This window comes from Dendronephthya gigantea, unplaced genomic scaffold, assembly GCF_004324835.1.
Source record: "Dendronephthya gigantea isolate DGI-Jeju-01 unplaced genomic scaffold, DenGig_1.0 000030F, whole genome shotgun sequence".
Classification (NCBI taxonomy): domain Eukaryota; kingdom Metazoa; phylum Cnidaria; class Anthozoa; order Malacalcyonacea; family Nephtheidae; genus Dendronephthya; species Dendronephthya gigantea.
This window is the reverse complement of record NW_021163040.1, coordinates 853,480-869,648: the sequence shown is the minus strand read 5'-3', so window position 1 is coordinate 869,648 and position 16,169 is coordinate 853,480. Positions and strand designations below refer to the sequence as shown.

Sequence of the window (16,169 nt, the reverse complement as noted above, 5' to 3'; positions counted from 1 at the left end):
ATTATTTAATGCGATTGCATACAGTACACCATTTTACAGTATTACAGTACTACCTAAGTAAGATCCGATCACATCAGCAATAGCGATTATAAGCTACACGTTTATAAATATAAACCAAAATTTATAAGTACGAATTCCAAAGCGAAAGTCATGTCCGTGTATGCAAACAAACGGCTTGTTTAAATATGATGTGCTGTCTGAATACCAAACCACATTTTAATAGGTTCGCTATTTACGCTTCTAAAATAAACATGAACTTCAGAAGGTTGCAATTGACAAGAGTGACACGTACGCCGGAGTTATCGCGAGGGCAGGCATCCTGGTTGATTATTCTTCTTATATTATTCTTCGTTATTGAAGTTCGCTGATTTTGTAATATAATTATATTCATTTTCATCATGGGAATCCTGTCATCTTGCATTCATTATGCCAATGCTGTCATCAGAAATCGGAGAAGCATATTAGCGCAGAGCGGAACTTGAACCACGATTATGGATTAGGGCAGTACTAATGCGCATTTGGTAGTAAATTTACGATGCTGTAACAAATAAAAGCCGCTACCTCTGTTACTATTAAATCAATGATGGAACAGTAGTATTTCTGGAATACACAACAAACCATATTGGCGATATTTTCCGATCACACAATCGACAAACTGCAATCAAGAATTCACAATGAGGTAAGCAATATGAATTGAATGTTAGCAGTATATAATTCGGTTATAATTTTATTCAATGTTGTGACGACGAAGGAATTTCATGAAATGATAGTTGCAATGATATAGTAATCCTCATATGGTTATAAGCCAGATCCAAACTTGCAGCGACTTTACTTCCGCATATGATTTTGATATCGATACTTCAGCGATACAACCAATAGGTAATATGATAAGTAATTATGATATTAGTAGAATTCAAAGTTGTGGCGATGAAGAAATTACATGCCAACAGACAGTACACGTCAAAACATGGTTAACTGCATGAACAATTTCTTGTAATATGTCATAAAACTCTAACATTTCGGTGTGAAATTAATGAGAAAAGCACATGATTATACGGACAGGAGGCCCTATAAAAGAGGCACAGATTAATATAGGGTACAGCCTGCATATAGTCGTAATTGTCGTGAAGTTATCTTCGCCGATGAAAAAAAGTCAGGATGTAAATTTGTCCTTATTTCGTTCTTTATTGAGTCGGTCATCGTTGACTGCACACGCGTAGTAAAATTCTATCCTACCCATATTCTACCTTGACGTATTTGCGACCCTCATCGTGCGACTAAATGGAAACTAAATCCTTGAACTCTCCGCCAGCTCATCAAATGCAATACTAGGTAATTCATGGGATAGAAATGCTGCATGAAACATGATACCAGCCTGCCTCCTCCTCCAAGTCAGACCATACTCTATATAGGCAATATTTTTTGCCACGGCTGATGAACCTAGAGGGAATCGTTATAGGATTAGAAATATCTACGCGTAGAGCAGTAGTTGAAAAGCTAACATTTCATCTTCACCTTAAAACATCAAATCCTAGTGCATGAGCATACATTAATGTCAGTTAATACAAATATGAACACATTACAACCATTTACGAGATATTGAGTTGCATGTACAATGGACGAAGTGGAAAGAAATAACATGGGTCATATGACTACCCTAAATATTGAGGGGAAGTCTGTACTGATATGGAAATGAGAGAATATCTCTGAATTAGAATTTCGTCGAGAGAAGAGAAGGAAAAAATAATTAAAAAACGGAAAACAATTCAAGATACACTGTTGGCGGTATAGAATGCATGCCTTATATGGCTACCGGCTACGCGCATTTTCCGCCAAAATCGCGCTCTGTATCAATCAATCAATATCAAGAATATTTTGTATTGTTATTCGTATAAATAAAATCACCAATCAGGAGGTTGCTGACTACCAATTTTCGATCACAACACCCGGGTGTAATTCCTAATCTCCGCGCGGAATTCGTACCTTCGTCGGCTCGGAGTCTGTTAATTATCGCCAACTTTAGAATAATTCGAGCAGAATAAGCATAATTATGTAGTCAGTCTTTTTGGAATTTAAACATTGCTTTGGAAACTTTAATGACAAGGTCCTATAATAACCCAACATTTCGTAATGATTTATCTTGTGGATTTCAAATTCATATTATGAATATTCTCCATTTTATACGTTATATTAGCAAAAAATGATCCCAGGTGGTGTTGAATGTAATACGACCTAACATCTCAGATTTGCTTTCATTTATCTATTTAATAGCCACAATTTGAAAATTCCTGCAAACCTTATGGATAATAATAATTCAAAACGGGAAACGGGCTCAAACCCATCTACTAGCAACAATTTCAAGGCTAATAATAATAAAATTGTTGTCGTTGGTGATAATGCAATTGTAAAGGTGGTAAGTAATGGTAAGTATAATCATTACCATGCATGCATACTACCTGACCATTGACGTTATTCAAATTTTAGCAATAGAAAAAAAACTAAAATTCCTAGTTAATTGACCAAGAAATAGAAAACAAGAAAGTAACTTGTACAAATGTACCATTAGGTCACAGATCACAATTGAGGTCTATAAATAAAGAGTCAGGTTTAAATATATAATGTTTTTAATTTCGCAGAAAAGCCTGATGGGATTTACGTCGATAGGGCAGTGCGAAAGGGTAGGTTTTTAAACATTAAATATCCTTTTTCTGAATTATCAGGTTTACTTCTTTTTTTTGTCAAGATTTTGCTTCAGAATAACATGTAATCTATGGCATGCATGATGTATCAGCGGTATTTCATTAACTTGCAATAATCCCCAAATCAAACTAATATTCATTTATTGTTTGTAATTTGACTGAATGACAGTACAATGAAAGTACATGCACTCATGCCAAATCCCCTCGCCATTTCAGAGCACACTAACAATTCCTATTTCTTCGTTCCAAGTGAAATAATCTAAAAGCAGTTTAATAAGAAAGTTCCATGTTTTTTGACTTTTTTTTGCAAATTTGTGCACTCTATCTCTTTACAACGAAGCTATTATCCAATAAAAACCTTACGCTCAATCACTTGACTATATTTAACAGTTATTCTGCGAACTCGAGTCGTATATGAGCTGATAGCTGACGAGGCGCGTATTCGGTGCATTTTGGTGTGCTATTATCAACTAAAGCTTGGATTTCTATTTCACTCAACTCCCCAAATCTTTCAGCCATGTTGTTTACTTTCTCTACTAGGCAGATATGAGCTAATATCTGTCTAGTAACCAACCAATGAAATTGCAGCATACGTCATATCTGGCGCTTGTGTATATAATAATGCTTTAATAGTAGGTAATGCAAGAAAAAGATTTCTGCGCACGAAACAGATTTCTGCGCATTTCAACATCAGTTGAAGATTAAATAAGAGACTCTTTGAAGTTTGCCGGCCTTACTAACCTTTCTCTTAACTATGTAAGAATATACTAAAAAAAATTCACAGAAAATATTGTCTTTAAGATATAACCAGTGGGGAAGATGGATCATACGAGATGCCAATTCCAGACCTACGCAAAATCAGCGGTATGTATACAACTGCTGCCTAGCGCCATTTACACGATACTGGTATGCATCCCTCTTACTTTAATTCACTGAAAAATCTGAGATAATGCATTTGTTTAGTGGTGTGCATGACAACATCTGATGATTTTTATTTATTGCGAGGTTCGGTCGGATGCACATAAACATCCCCTCTCCCTCCCCCACCTAATTTTAATAATTACCAAATACTTTACATGTCCCGAAGCTAATGTTAACGAGCGAAATTCTTTGTTTAAGTTTATTTACACTCGATTTGGCACATGAAAAGTTCGACGTCTGCGACGGGCCTTATTTATTATTATACGTTATTCGTTCTGTCGAGAAATTGAGATGAATTCTATTGTCAACATGTACATTTACCTTTAGTTAAAGATACCGTAAGTGCTGGTCGAGCCTTAGCGTCTAGAGATAACAATGCCCCAACATTGGAAGGAAAAATAGAAGCCTTTTGCAGAGCTACTCGAAGATTAGAACAGATAAGGCTAGCAAAAACTATCCACGCTGAACTGAATAACCTCAGTGTGGAATTGTTCACCGACTGCAAAATATCTCCAGCCGAGTACAAACTGCGAGGGTTTCTGCTTCAAGATGACACTCTCAATGTCATAAATGGAATAGATATTTATGCATCCATTCTGTCCGTTATGCTGAAACATGGTCTACAACCACAGCTGCGTGACAAGGATGCCTTTGCTGATCTTTTATCACACCTAGAAATGGTCGTGGAACCCCCTAAGTTTTTCCCCATGTCTCTTGTTCGTCGGGACATAGAAGCAGTTATAAAAATGCTTAAAGTATTGACAAATATTCGAAGGGAAGTGAAAATAAATAACGCAATAGAACTGATTGGAGAACTCAAAGATGGAAAAAATCAAGTAACGATAATTGAATGCCTAAAAAAGTATTTGAAATATAATAGCTGGATTCAGCATTACCTTGTTTTGTCGTGGTTGAAAATGCAGGTAATTCTGCCTTAATTCCGCCCCGAAGAGTAAGTAATAAATACAGAGCTGGAACTAGTGCACCCACTTTTTTAGTCCACATGCAATTGCGCATGCGCTTGAATATTTTTCTTAAGTGCGTAAAATGCTATATAAATGACGATATTGTAAAGCTTCAATCATCGAAAACTTTTAAGCAGATGTTTACGAAGAAATGCAAGCCATTTCGGGCTTTTGCAGGGGATGCGCAGTTGGTCACTTTTAGCTTACACGCACTAAAAAGCGTGGGTACAAAAAATACCATATTTAATTACCATACATACACCACCTAGTTTCATCTCTGTATCTATTGCTTACTCTGTGTCCACCCTCTAAGGCCTGTTTCAAACGTCGTTAATCTGTAGTGCAAATTGACTATTCATGTTTTAATACGTATTTCGCGCGTACAATTTTTGGGGTATCATGAAGTAGCTATTTGAAAAATTTCTATGACGAGAAACTACAGAGGCGACAGTTTCCGATGGACGTACTAATCGGTTGTAATTTAATTTGTTTTTAGACTTTAGTTCTTAAGAAGCCTGATGCTCTGTCTGTTCTGTTACAAGTCGTCTCATACTTGTTAAAATCACCCAAAAAAGCAAATTCCACATATCCATGGAAGTTCACGATTACTGTAGTTGATATTCTCGTTCAGATTGCAAGGGAAGTTTCAGGTTGGTATAGCTACTTATCACTGCTTACAATACATTATTGCTTGTATTAAATATATAAATTATTTTTTCTACTTCATGTACCGATGCACATGCAGTGTCGGAAATGCCAAATCGTGCGATCAAGGGACTGTTGGAATTATTCAATGAAATTGAAAAACGAAAACTTCACGACTGCATTAATATCTTTCACCAACACGCACGAATTTTGGTATTTATCGATAACGTTGGTATTCGAAGTTTGTTAATGGACGGAATATATAAGGAACTGGACACGACCGCAGAGGAAATATGCAAAGAGAGAATTAAGCACTGCACCGATTTAGAACTCAACGCGACTCGTGAGTTGGTTCACAATGGAAGCTATTCGTGTATTTTCTTTGCCGATTGTGACAGTTTACAAGTTGTCGTAAAATGCTACAAACAAACGCAAAAGGAACTTATAGAGAAACACACTGATCCTCATCCAAAGTATTTTGATTTCGAGTGCCGATTCTTAAACAATTTGAGTCACCCTAATATTATCAAACTGATAAAGAAAAACGAGCGTGTTAAGTGCGTTGTGTTAGAGTTTGTCCCAAAAGGAAATCTACTCACGGTTTTGAGAAATCGCCGATCAGACACTCTTGCTCCAACTCTGACAGAACTACTTTTTATGGCCGTGCAGATTGCAGGCGCCGTTAAATATTTGGAAGAGAAAAATATCATTCACTTGGCAATGCAATTGAGAAATGTACTTCTTCATGAAAACAACGTCGTCAAGTTGACTGGTTTTCAGTTTTGTCGAACATTGCAGGACATAGAGAATTACGGAGTCGAAAACGCCATCGAGCAGAAACATTTTAAATGGTTGGATCCTCAAGCCCTTCTCTTTAAATCGATTGATCTGAAAACTGTTTCGTGGAGTTTGGGGGTCCTTCTCTACGAGTTACTGACTTTAGGATGTGTACCATTCAACCATCCCGAGCCTCGTCCAAATCATGGTGATTTCAAACGTGGAGCTCTTACTTCACCTGAAGCAAGGATTTTCGTAAGTGCATGCGATGTTGGTTTATCATAAGACCAAATCATTTATATTTCTAGCTCTAATTGTGTTCCAGGAGAATCGATATAACTGCCCAATATTTGTATATATATTCTATCAATATATAAAGTTTGAATTGCTCAACAAATATTCTTCACTGATATGCCTCCAATGCGGCAGTATCTCACGTATGTATTCGGACCGAAAGACGTTAGGAACTGCTACTTTTTTGAGCTGCTGTTTTAAGCGCATCCTGCAAAGAGTTCTTTTTCAGATCTGTCCAAGAAATATAGAAACGATATGAATTATATATCACTCAATTTCATGTTATTCTTCTCAAACATTAGCGACATGTTTTCGGTAATGAAAGTATCGTTGTTGACGGACCAATATATTCTTGTAGATTATTCGTGGGGGGAAGTTGCGAAAAGAATCCTGCATTCCTGACAATATTTTTACAATAATATCAAATTGTCTTGAAAAAGAATATTCAAGCAGAGCTACGCTCAACGAAATCACCAACCAACTTAAAAAAGAGCTAGGTACGTATATTATGTACATTACAGTACGTACATATATAACCTTGATATCAAATTGATAAATATCTAACAATGGCATAGATGATACTGAATTGTTATCAGATCAAACTGTTGTTTCTAATTAAATCGTAATCGTAATCTTTTTCTTGTAGATGATCAGAAGACATCAGAAAAAATATATCCTCCCCCTCCTAGATTGGTTCGATTGGAAGAAGATGAAGATCTTGAAAGTCACAATCCAGGAGTAAGTGCAAGGCCAAAAATAAAGCCATAATTAGAGGGTGTATTGCAAAGAAAATAAAGGAAGAAAGCGTATTGTAAAGAAAGCATTTCTTCAAGTAAGCTAAGTAAGTAAATATAGAATAAATTAAACCTCAATTTTAATTTACACCTCTTTTGCTTAGACTGATGATTACGACGATAATTTTCCGTTTGCACATCTAGACGTCCTAGGTAAGACTCTATTATATGTAGCTCCTTTTGTACGTTTTAACACCCGTGCAAGCATGGATATCATCGATTTGGCACGTGCCTGTTAATATGAATATAATGAGAAATATAATTTTTTTCCACTCCTTAATTATTTTTCTAGTTATCTTGTACAAAAGTAAAGGGAATGGGAATTTTCGTTTCGGTTAAGATCAAAAACTGACAAACAAAAAATGTTTTGAAGAATTTTTAAAGAAGATGAATTTATGAAGAATTTAAATTTGAAAAATTTTCAATAGATTAATTCTATTATGGAATTATCTAGATCACCCTTGGAATAAGAAGTACCAAGGCCAAGTATTCGAGGTAAAAAGTAAAGGTCAAACTGAAAATGTTGAAGCTTATGCACATTATGAAAGTTCACAACTCTTCAAATCAAACAAACAATTTCAATCTATTTTTGCTTTCTTCTTCAGGAAGCGTACAGTAACGCGAATCCATCTCGATTCATGCCACTTCTGTGCATTATACAGCGACGCAAAGAGGTAAGTAAATATATTCAGATGGCGCAGATGGCGCACAATCTCAGTAAGAAATCATCAGCAAAATTAGGCGTCGTAATTTGATTGTCCTTAAATGCATGAGGTCGTTTCTGCCTAATATATACCCAAAACCTTCTCTTGCGTTCTCTTTATATTAGACCATGGATAGTTAAAAGACTATATCCATGGATAGTTAAGTGATTTTATTATGCATGATCAGACCTGTCTCGCCAAATAGTATTTTGCGGTGGCGCTTCTCTGAACATCAAGTCATGAAAATGAAGTTTAATTCCTTCTTTGTGATAGCGTGCAACCCCAATATCGTGTAACTACACATGGCCAATTACATATTATGCCATTTCGTTTGCAGATGAGAATTAGATTGTAAACTAGAATTTCTAAACTAAAGCCTACATACCATATCTCAAGTCTTTAAAAAACCAACCTCGTGAATACATGAGTATGTTAGGTATGATTGTATGTTACTAACACTCGTGTTTCACAAATGTAGCCATCTTCATGCCATTTTTTTGTTTGATTAAGATTTTGAAATATATTTCCTTCTTCCAGAGAACTCCATTACATTCATTTTTAGGGCAAAGCTAGTTTCCAAGTATACAAACATTCCTAATTCAAATTTATATCTTGTCAAGGGTGTAGAATGGAAGGAAACTCGTGTACTTGAGTATGTCGAGTTCAAGGCTATAAAACATGTGGAAACATTACAAAAGCTGTCACACCCACAACTTTTAAATGTGATTGCTGTAAATCGTTTTGGACCCGACCGACTAGAAATGGTTAGTATCCTGTATCTTGCATTATGTTTTATATAGGTAAAAAATTGAATTACAATTATTCAAAGCGCAAGACGTTACAATTAACATGATTTCGCTTCTCTTGATCTTTTTAAAAGCTTTTTAAAAATTTTAGATTTCTGAAAGCTTTCCCATGGGCAACATTCGGGACGCATTGCTTCAGCACGTTGAGCTTCGCAACAATTTAAAGCTTTACATTCGACAAGCTGCTTCAGCTCTCTTCTATCTTCACGAAGAGAGAATTGTTCATCGAAAAATAAGAATCGAGAATTATCTAATAGACAACGAAGGAAGAGTAAGTGCAAATTATTTACTATAATTATTTTCCAGCTTGTTCGAGTCAAAGTCTATACTGAACTTTATTGAAACATATAGCGGGAGCTTTCCGGCTCTTGGCATTTTTGCTGGTAACGTTTTGCGCTGGAGATTTGATCATGCATGATTGATCATTAATGGAAATGACTAGAACTGGCGTAAATCTGCTTACTTAATTGCCAAAGTTAGTAAAACGAGTATACGATCATTGGCCGTTTAATGCGGAAAAGAAACTTTTAATTTTAAGGTTTTTACTCCAAATATCTTCGGTTTTTGTCGATTAATACGTTACTGTAATCTGTAAAGTCAGTGTTTTAACATTCTTGTAAAGTTGGTATAATGGTACTCCTAACTCCGATAAGTATTGGTAATATCCGATAATGTCCGATAAGTATACAATTAAATATATATAATTAAACCATTTAGTTAGGCTTTTAGAATATTTTATAGGTACTGACACTTAAATTCAGAAACTAAACTAAAATAACCGAATATTTATTATAATATAGATCAAATTGGGATGTCTTGGGACGTCAATCGAAGAAATTGACGTGAATGCTGAATATTGTGATCCCAGAGCGATGAATAATTTGAAGATTCTTCCTGACGTTTTGAGGTACCGTGGAGAAAGGGCTTCTGTAGACTTCACAGATAATGTAGTCTTCATTCGGGCAAAGGATTCCAGTCTACGTACTAAATAAACTAACCTTGGTGTCTGTGAATGCATTTACATATATACGTATACATATACGAGGCCATACTCCTGCACTCTTTCCGCAGAGCATAAAATGCAAATATTTTAGAATCCAATGTTTTAAATGAAAATCTTAAAGCATTAAGGAATATATTGTCCCAGAATAAAAACAAGCTAACTTATAGCTGTTGAGGCTGGCGTGACTAAATAAAGTCTTGTATGTATGCATGTATGGATGTAAGGGAAAACCCCGCATGTTTACCTTTCCGTCCTACTGCAACATGATTTCTATTTTCCAACCCCTTCCAACCTTGCGTTTCTTCAAAACATGATAATTTCTGCGTTTCCAGAGATGCGCCAGAGGTTCTAGTTTACCATCTCTACACAAGAAAAAGTGATACTTGGGCTTTTGGAGTTGTTGTGTGGCAGTTCTTGAAAATAGCGACCACCGAACCTGTGATTGCTTTGAACGATATTCGTCCTCACGGAATGAAACTGGAGAGTGAGGTATGGCTGTCTTGAACTTGAAGCATTATTCGCGAGCACTGTCGTTGCTAGTGACTGAGAACAGAGCGGCTAGGAAAAATTAGACACGTAATATTTATCTTGTTATTATAAGATTGAAATAAGACTGCATTCAACAACTAAGAAAAATAGAACAAACTACTTATTCTCTGACACTTTGAGGAAACAGTCTGTTTTGCTGAACCCAGCCCGCCTTTGCTTTCTCGGATCAGTAATTAGTACTGATGCCTTGTGCGTTCAATTTTGAACTTTGCTCGTCCAATAGGCGTCAAGAGTACTTCTCCCCAATCCTTATCCTCAATCCTGCCCTTTGTATGAACTTTGTGAGAAGTGTTGGGAATGGGATGCCAAAGATCGTCCATCAATGTTTGTTGTTATTGAAGCAGTGGACAAAAGGTAAAGGAAAATATCGAAATTTCATTGATTGGTCATTATCATACAGCCGCTGCGCCTGCGCCAGTATCGCCACAAACGCCACGTTTACGGAAAACGTATTCACGATGCGCCGGCGCCCAATTTTACATAGCGAAAAACGGAAGTCACAAAAAGAATGTGACGCAATTTATGCAAACATTCATGCATGCCAAAAATAAGTTTGAATTCCGCAGAGAAACCTGTTCGACTTAGAGAATGGGTGAGAAATCCATCTTTCAAACAACCAAGGTGAATCAGTCCAAAAATCTAATCAGAGTTTTGTCTAAAATTCTTCCTTCTTTGTGAGAATAAACCTCTACAGTTTCACCGCGCGTTTTCATTTAATTTCACATTGTAGTGATCTCCTGGAGCTTCGTCAATTCTCAGATGATGTCACAGATTCTACGGAGTTGCATGACTCAGGTCCATCGAATGAAGACCATCTTTATTTCAGTATTAAAGACATTAAGCGCGAAATCGAAAACGAAGATGCCGAAGACACACGGAACTCTGGGAATATGACACAAAGGTAAGTAAATGACATACATACTTCACCAAATGACGGGCTAAAATCATAAATACAAATTACATTTTTCAAACTGCCGCAGCAGCCAGCATCCCTTATATAACGGACAATGTACTCGCGGTGCACAAACGCATAAGTTCACATAACAGAAATCGGAAGTCACAAAAAGAACGCGACGTATGGAAAAATTCATGCACGTCTAAAATTAAGTTTAAATTTTGGAAAGAAACCTGTTCAACTTACAAGAATGGTGGGAAACCCAAGTTTTAAAGATCTCCCGGAAGATCTAACGCATGCACCAAATCTCTTCAACAATTAATGAGTTGTGCAGCAAGGTGTATATAATTAGAATCAGTGTCGTTAAATTGTGTTTGGGCTGCGTGCTTTTAGCCGCACTTTTTAATTGGGATATAACACAACGTCAACCGCAACAATATATTTGGGATATATGTCCCTGGCTGATCTGAGAATATGACAATTAACAATTATTGAATTCGGTTTTCACATGATATGAAGAATGATCAAGCTAAAGTTTGTGGTTATCAACCGAAGCCAAAGGCTGAGGTTGATAATGACAAACTATAATGACAAACTCACAAAGCCATTGAACGTGGACTGTCCATGACATAGATTCTCAACAAATTTGGATTTCGCATTGTTCTGTCACAACACAGAGTGTTATTTCAAACCTCTGGGCGGAAGTAGTTGGAGCAAAGCGTAAACACAACGAGAATAAGTCGACAATGATGGGGTCTTAAAGGTTCCTTTAGATGCTGTTACTTTGTTTCGTTACGGTTTTTCCCCCTCACACTGCACGCCCCCCCTTAGTGGGGCCTGAATATTCATGGCGTTTTTCCAAGGATGAGATAATCTATGCACAATGAAATTCTTATACATTTTAATGCAAGAGGCATTGCGTTGTTCCCCCGTCCCTCCTTCAAACTTAACGTATAATTTCACTTCTGTTTCCATTTATATCTGATGTTTACTTTTTTCTTCCTCAGCGTTCTTCTGGAGTCTTACCATACATCAGATTTAGATGCCAATGCCACCGCTTCAACGCAAATTTACAACCCACATTTATCAAATGAAAATCTAAGCGCAAATTACCATATTTATTCGAGTATCGAGGAAATTAAAAAAGAGGACGGAGAAGCTGTGAAACGAAAGTAAGTGAATGGTGTTTTCAAAACAAGCCAAGTTAGTTCTAGCGCTAAAAGCTGTATTGCGCATATAGAAAATGTCCGATGTTTCAGATTGACGGTCTGTTTAAATGTGTTTTAGTGTGCAAACTTTTTTCTCAATCTTATATCAAGTTCAAAGTTGAGCTTTTTATCTCTCAATTAATCCTTCGGAGCGCCACAGTTCTATAGCTTCTTATTTAGCTTAGATAAGCGAAAGGGCCACGAAAAGGGACTTAGATATAAATTGGGTTTTTTAAATTTTTGCATGCGATTCCGGTTGGCTGCAAAATACCAAGCGTTCGTAATGTTGGGTTGCTTAAAATATGTCGTTTTAATCGGAACGTCGTTCGGAAATTCGCAAGTTCGTTATGAAGTTCAGGTATTCATAATTAAATTAACATTCTGCGTTTTCCAAACAACGCATTTGATTGGTTCCTTTTAAATCCTGAACCACGTTCCAGAGTTTCTCCATTTTTTTACCTTTCAAAGCGCGTTTACTCTATTTGAAATCTATCCTAAATGAATTGCAGAGACCAAACTTACTGTAAGTCTCTTATAAGTCAAACTTATTTCTCATTTTAGTGAACCTAGTGATGAAGTTTCGCTTCATGAAACCGCTTGCAACCCTTTGAGTGGGAATAAAACGGAAGAGGATGGGAGTGGAATCTATGATGACGTAGTTATAACGCCCGTTGAGATTGTCCACGAAGATATTGCAATGAACATTGGTAAACAGGGTCATGTTGACAATTTAGTAAAATACTTTACCCTTAAAATGTGAATTTTATATATATATATATATATATATATATATATACATATATATGTATATATATATATATATATATATATATATATATATACACAAGATGAGAAAACGCAGGTTACTTCATCGAAATTTTATTTACTACAGGACTGTTTCGTATGACAAGCTTATATAGCTTGCCACACTCGTCAGGTAAATAATATAATATTACAACAGCACGACGGACTATATACAGGAGATGCATAAATAATTAATTAGATCATGTTACATGGGTGTTACTAAGGAGAAATTTCTTTCGATGTCGGCAGGCGGATACGAGTTCGTTGCGTTTGTTAAGAGAGCTTAATTCAGGGTGACAGATAATGATGAATTTTTCGGAAAGGCATAGATTACAGCGTTTGGTTTTGTTGCAGTATGGTTTTGACTTTTTCATTATTTTCCAATTGATGGTGTATGGTGTATATATATATATATATATTCTTCATCAGTCACTTTGAACAAAACAACATGCTCGCGGGTGATTTCATAAAGGTTCTCCACTCATCGCATCGAGCTTGTGAGTAGTTTTTTTTTGCGATGAGCGGAAAAGAGCTTAAATAGGTCACTATATAGCTTGACCAATAAGAGAACATGCAGAAAGTTCAAAAACGCGTATCTTCGTAATTACACTAATGACATATAATCCAAAAATCTGTATAAACAAATACGGATATACAAGCATCCTTCCAATCAGGCTCCATGCGGTATAGTAGCCGTTTGATATTAACTCATTTTTAACAGATCCCACCATTTCATACGTATAGCATGCCCATGCATGCAATGCAGTTTTTCGATACACTTTATCTGTTCAGCGAGTTTGTCAAAAGTCCTTGTTATTGTTTTTAAGACCAAATAAAGTTGAAGAGTCTTTAATTAATGAATATTTTGTATCCAAATAAACCTATGATAGTACAGGAAATCGTAAACATAATGATAACCTCAAGTTGAGGTACTTCACCTAGAAGTAAAATTCTTCGAAAAAAATTAAATGGATTATCGTTGCGGTCGACCATAAATGGACAGGAAGAAAATTAAAAAAAATTACTCTGACCAATAAAAAATGGCGGTTGAAGGGCATGCAATCCGCAGATTGTCTTATCGAAAATTAAATGATTGCACGAGTTCTCCAAGCTGTTGTGTCCATGCAATCTTATTTTATGATAACGGGGCCTCGGTTAATACGTCGTATTTTGGTCACTTCAAATGCAACTCAAAATATTGATAATGATACAATAATGAGTTTTATATTCTATCCACTATTTGAGTTTCATTCGAAGCGATGTAACGTATGACTTACGTCTAATGTAACGTATAACTTAGGTCTAATTAGTCAAAATATGCAATGATTATTCTTTATTATATACGATGCATGTGCAGTGTTTTATTGGCGAATCCGCCATTAATTGTGAAAAGCGATAAAAACGCATGTGCGATTATCGTGTTTGATCCACCAACCAAAATCACGTATTCGCGCTCCGGGGGGTAAAAAGTTTTCAAGAAAACAGTTTTTTATTATATAATAAAAACAAAAATACATGTATGCTCGAAATATGGAATTTATTTCTCCTGTTGAGAATGATATCTCACTCGTTTCGCTGCGCTTTCTCGTTCGATATTATTCTCAACACTCGAAATAAATTCCATATTTTCGCGCATCCTAGCCTGCGAATAGAGAGGCCGAAAAAGGTACCGTCTCCCTCGTATTATTCTCTATTTAAATGAGTGTCCTAACTGTCCTTTATTCTTGAATGCCTGTCAGCCTGTAAGTGGACTTTTTATTAAAAAAATGCAAGAAATATCTTAGCCAAAATCTTAAAGGTAAACGTGATTTATAATTATCTAAATACCACATAATCAGTATATTTTTCAGACTCGCATTTCCAACAATATATAACCTAGCTTGATTGTTAGCATTATCTTTTATGAATAGGACAAACTAATGCAATTGGGAATATGCAAAGCTGAACATTCAAAGTACTGAGTATTTTTTTTCAGTCCGATCCCCTCGATGACATAGGAAGACTGTTTAATGAAAATTGAACCGAAAATGAAAATGCCAAACTTCAATTGAAATTCGAACCTATTGCAAATAAATTGTTCCTAATTGAGCTGATTTCCTGCATTTGGGGGATACTTACAGACGAATCTATCTCAGCGGTACGAGGTTTGTTGAAAGAAGTCATAACTTCCTTTCGATATAAGTTGGACCTGCCAAGCCTTTTGCCCCGAGTCGAGGATTTCCGGGCGAAAATTAAAAATCTCGTCACTAATTCGTGGTGAATGCTAACGTTCCATAGTACCGCTATCGAAGACGAAGCGACCACCCGCCAGTGCACATATAGTAACCTGCCGCAATATAGAGCGTTGCAGCTAAAATGCAAATGTATACACATCGTGAATCAGCTGTCGGACATATTCCAACAGAGAAAATAGTTTCCACATGAGACTAAATGCTGCAGTATTCTATATCTTGTGGTCAGAAAATGCTGTGATTAGGAACTGCATGCATGCATGCGAATACAAGAGAAGCAGATGGCCAGTTGACCATCATTTTTCAATCAACGTTCCCTATCAGTTATATGACTTGTTTCATATCAGTTTTTTAATTGAAGTGCGCTAAGTGTCATCTAATAATTGATAAAAAACAGCGCTTAATTGTCTCTTACCAATGGCTCGCAACTGATTATTACTTGAAAATCATAAATATACTTATGGTCAGCCTGGGTTTAGGAATTAGTGGTGCAGAGGCAAAACCTTTGCCCGATTGAAAGATTAGCTGAATAACGATATCACCGCTCTTTTAATTAAAATTACTACAAGTTTATGTAGCTAAATATTTTACAAAAAACATCTCATTGGTTGTATCATACCAAAAAATGCAATACTTAGAGTGCACTTTTATGCTTTTGTAAAGGCGTCTCGAAATTTTCTTTTTCATCTTGCCAAACATCTAATCACTGAGGCGCGGATCTGCAAGAAAATATATATTGATTGTTTGAGATTTAATTACCCCAATAAATACTTCTATGTGACGCGGCCAAATATTTATTTCAAACATTTATCTTTCATTTCCGAAAACAAAATGAGAAATTGTTTCGAAAAGCGAGAGGTGAGCGGCTACCATG

The 16,169-nt window shown here is 36.1% G+C and overlaps 1 protein-coding gene across 1 annotated transcript; it reads left to right on the top strand.

Annotated features, from left to right (window-relative positions):
• The first annotated feature begins 362 nt into the window (after positions 1 to 362).
• LOC114524161 (dual specificity protein kinase zakA-like) lies at positions 363 to 13,020 on the top strand. Its single transcript, XM_028545291.1, has 20 exons — positions 363 to 679; positions 2,272 to 2,423; positions 2,637 to 2,678; positions 3,501 to 3,563; positions 3,948 to 4,543; positions 5,082 to 5,235; positions 5,331 to 6,262; positions 6,660 to 6,798; positions 6,948 to 7,039; positions 7,200 to 7,248; positions 7,550 to 7,590; positions 7,701 to 7,769; positions 8,420 to 8,563; positions 8,697 to 8,876; positions 9,406 to 9,512; positions 9,941 to 10,097; positions 10,381 to 10,511; positions 10,888 to 11,058; positions 12,060 to 12,224; positions 12,822 to 13,020. Exons 1-20 carry the CDS (start codon positions 675 to 677, stop codon positions 13,018 to 13,020), a joined length of 3,588 nt encoding a protein of 1,195 aa, XP_028401092.1. The 5' UTR covers positions 363 to 674.
• The last annotated feature ends 3,149 nt before the right edge of the window (positions 13,021 to 16,169 follow it).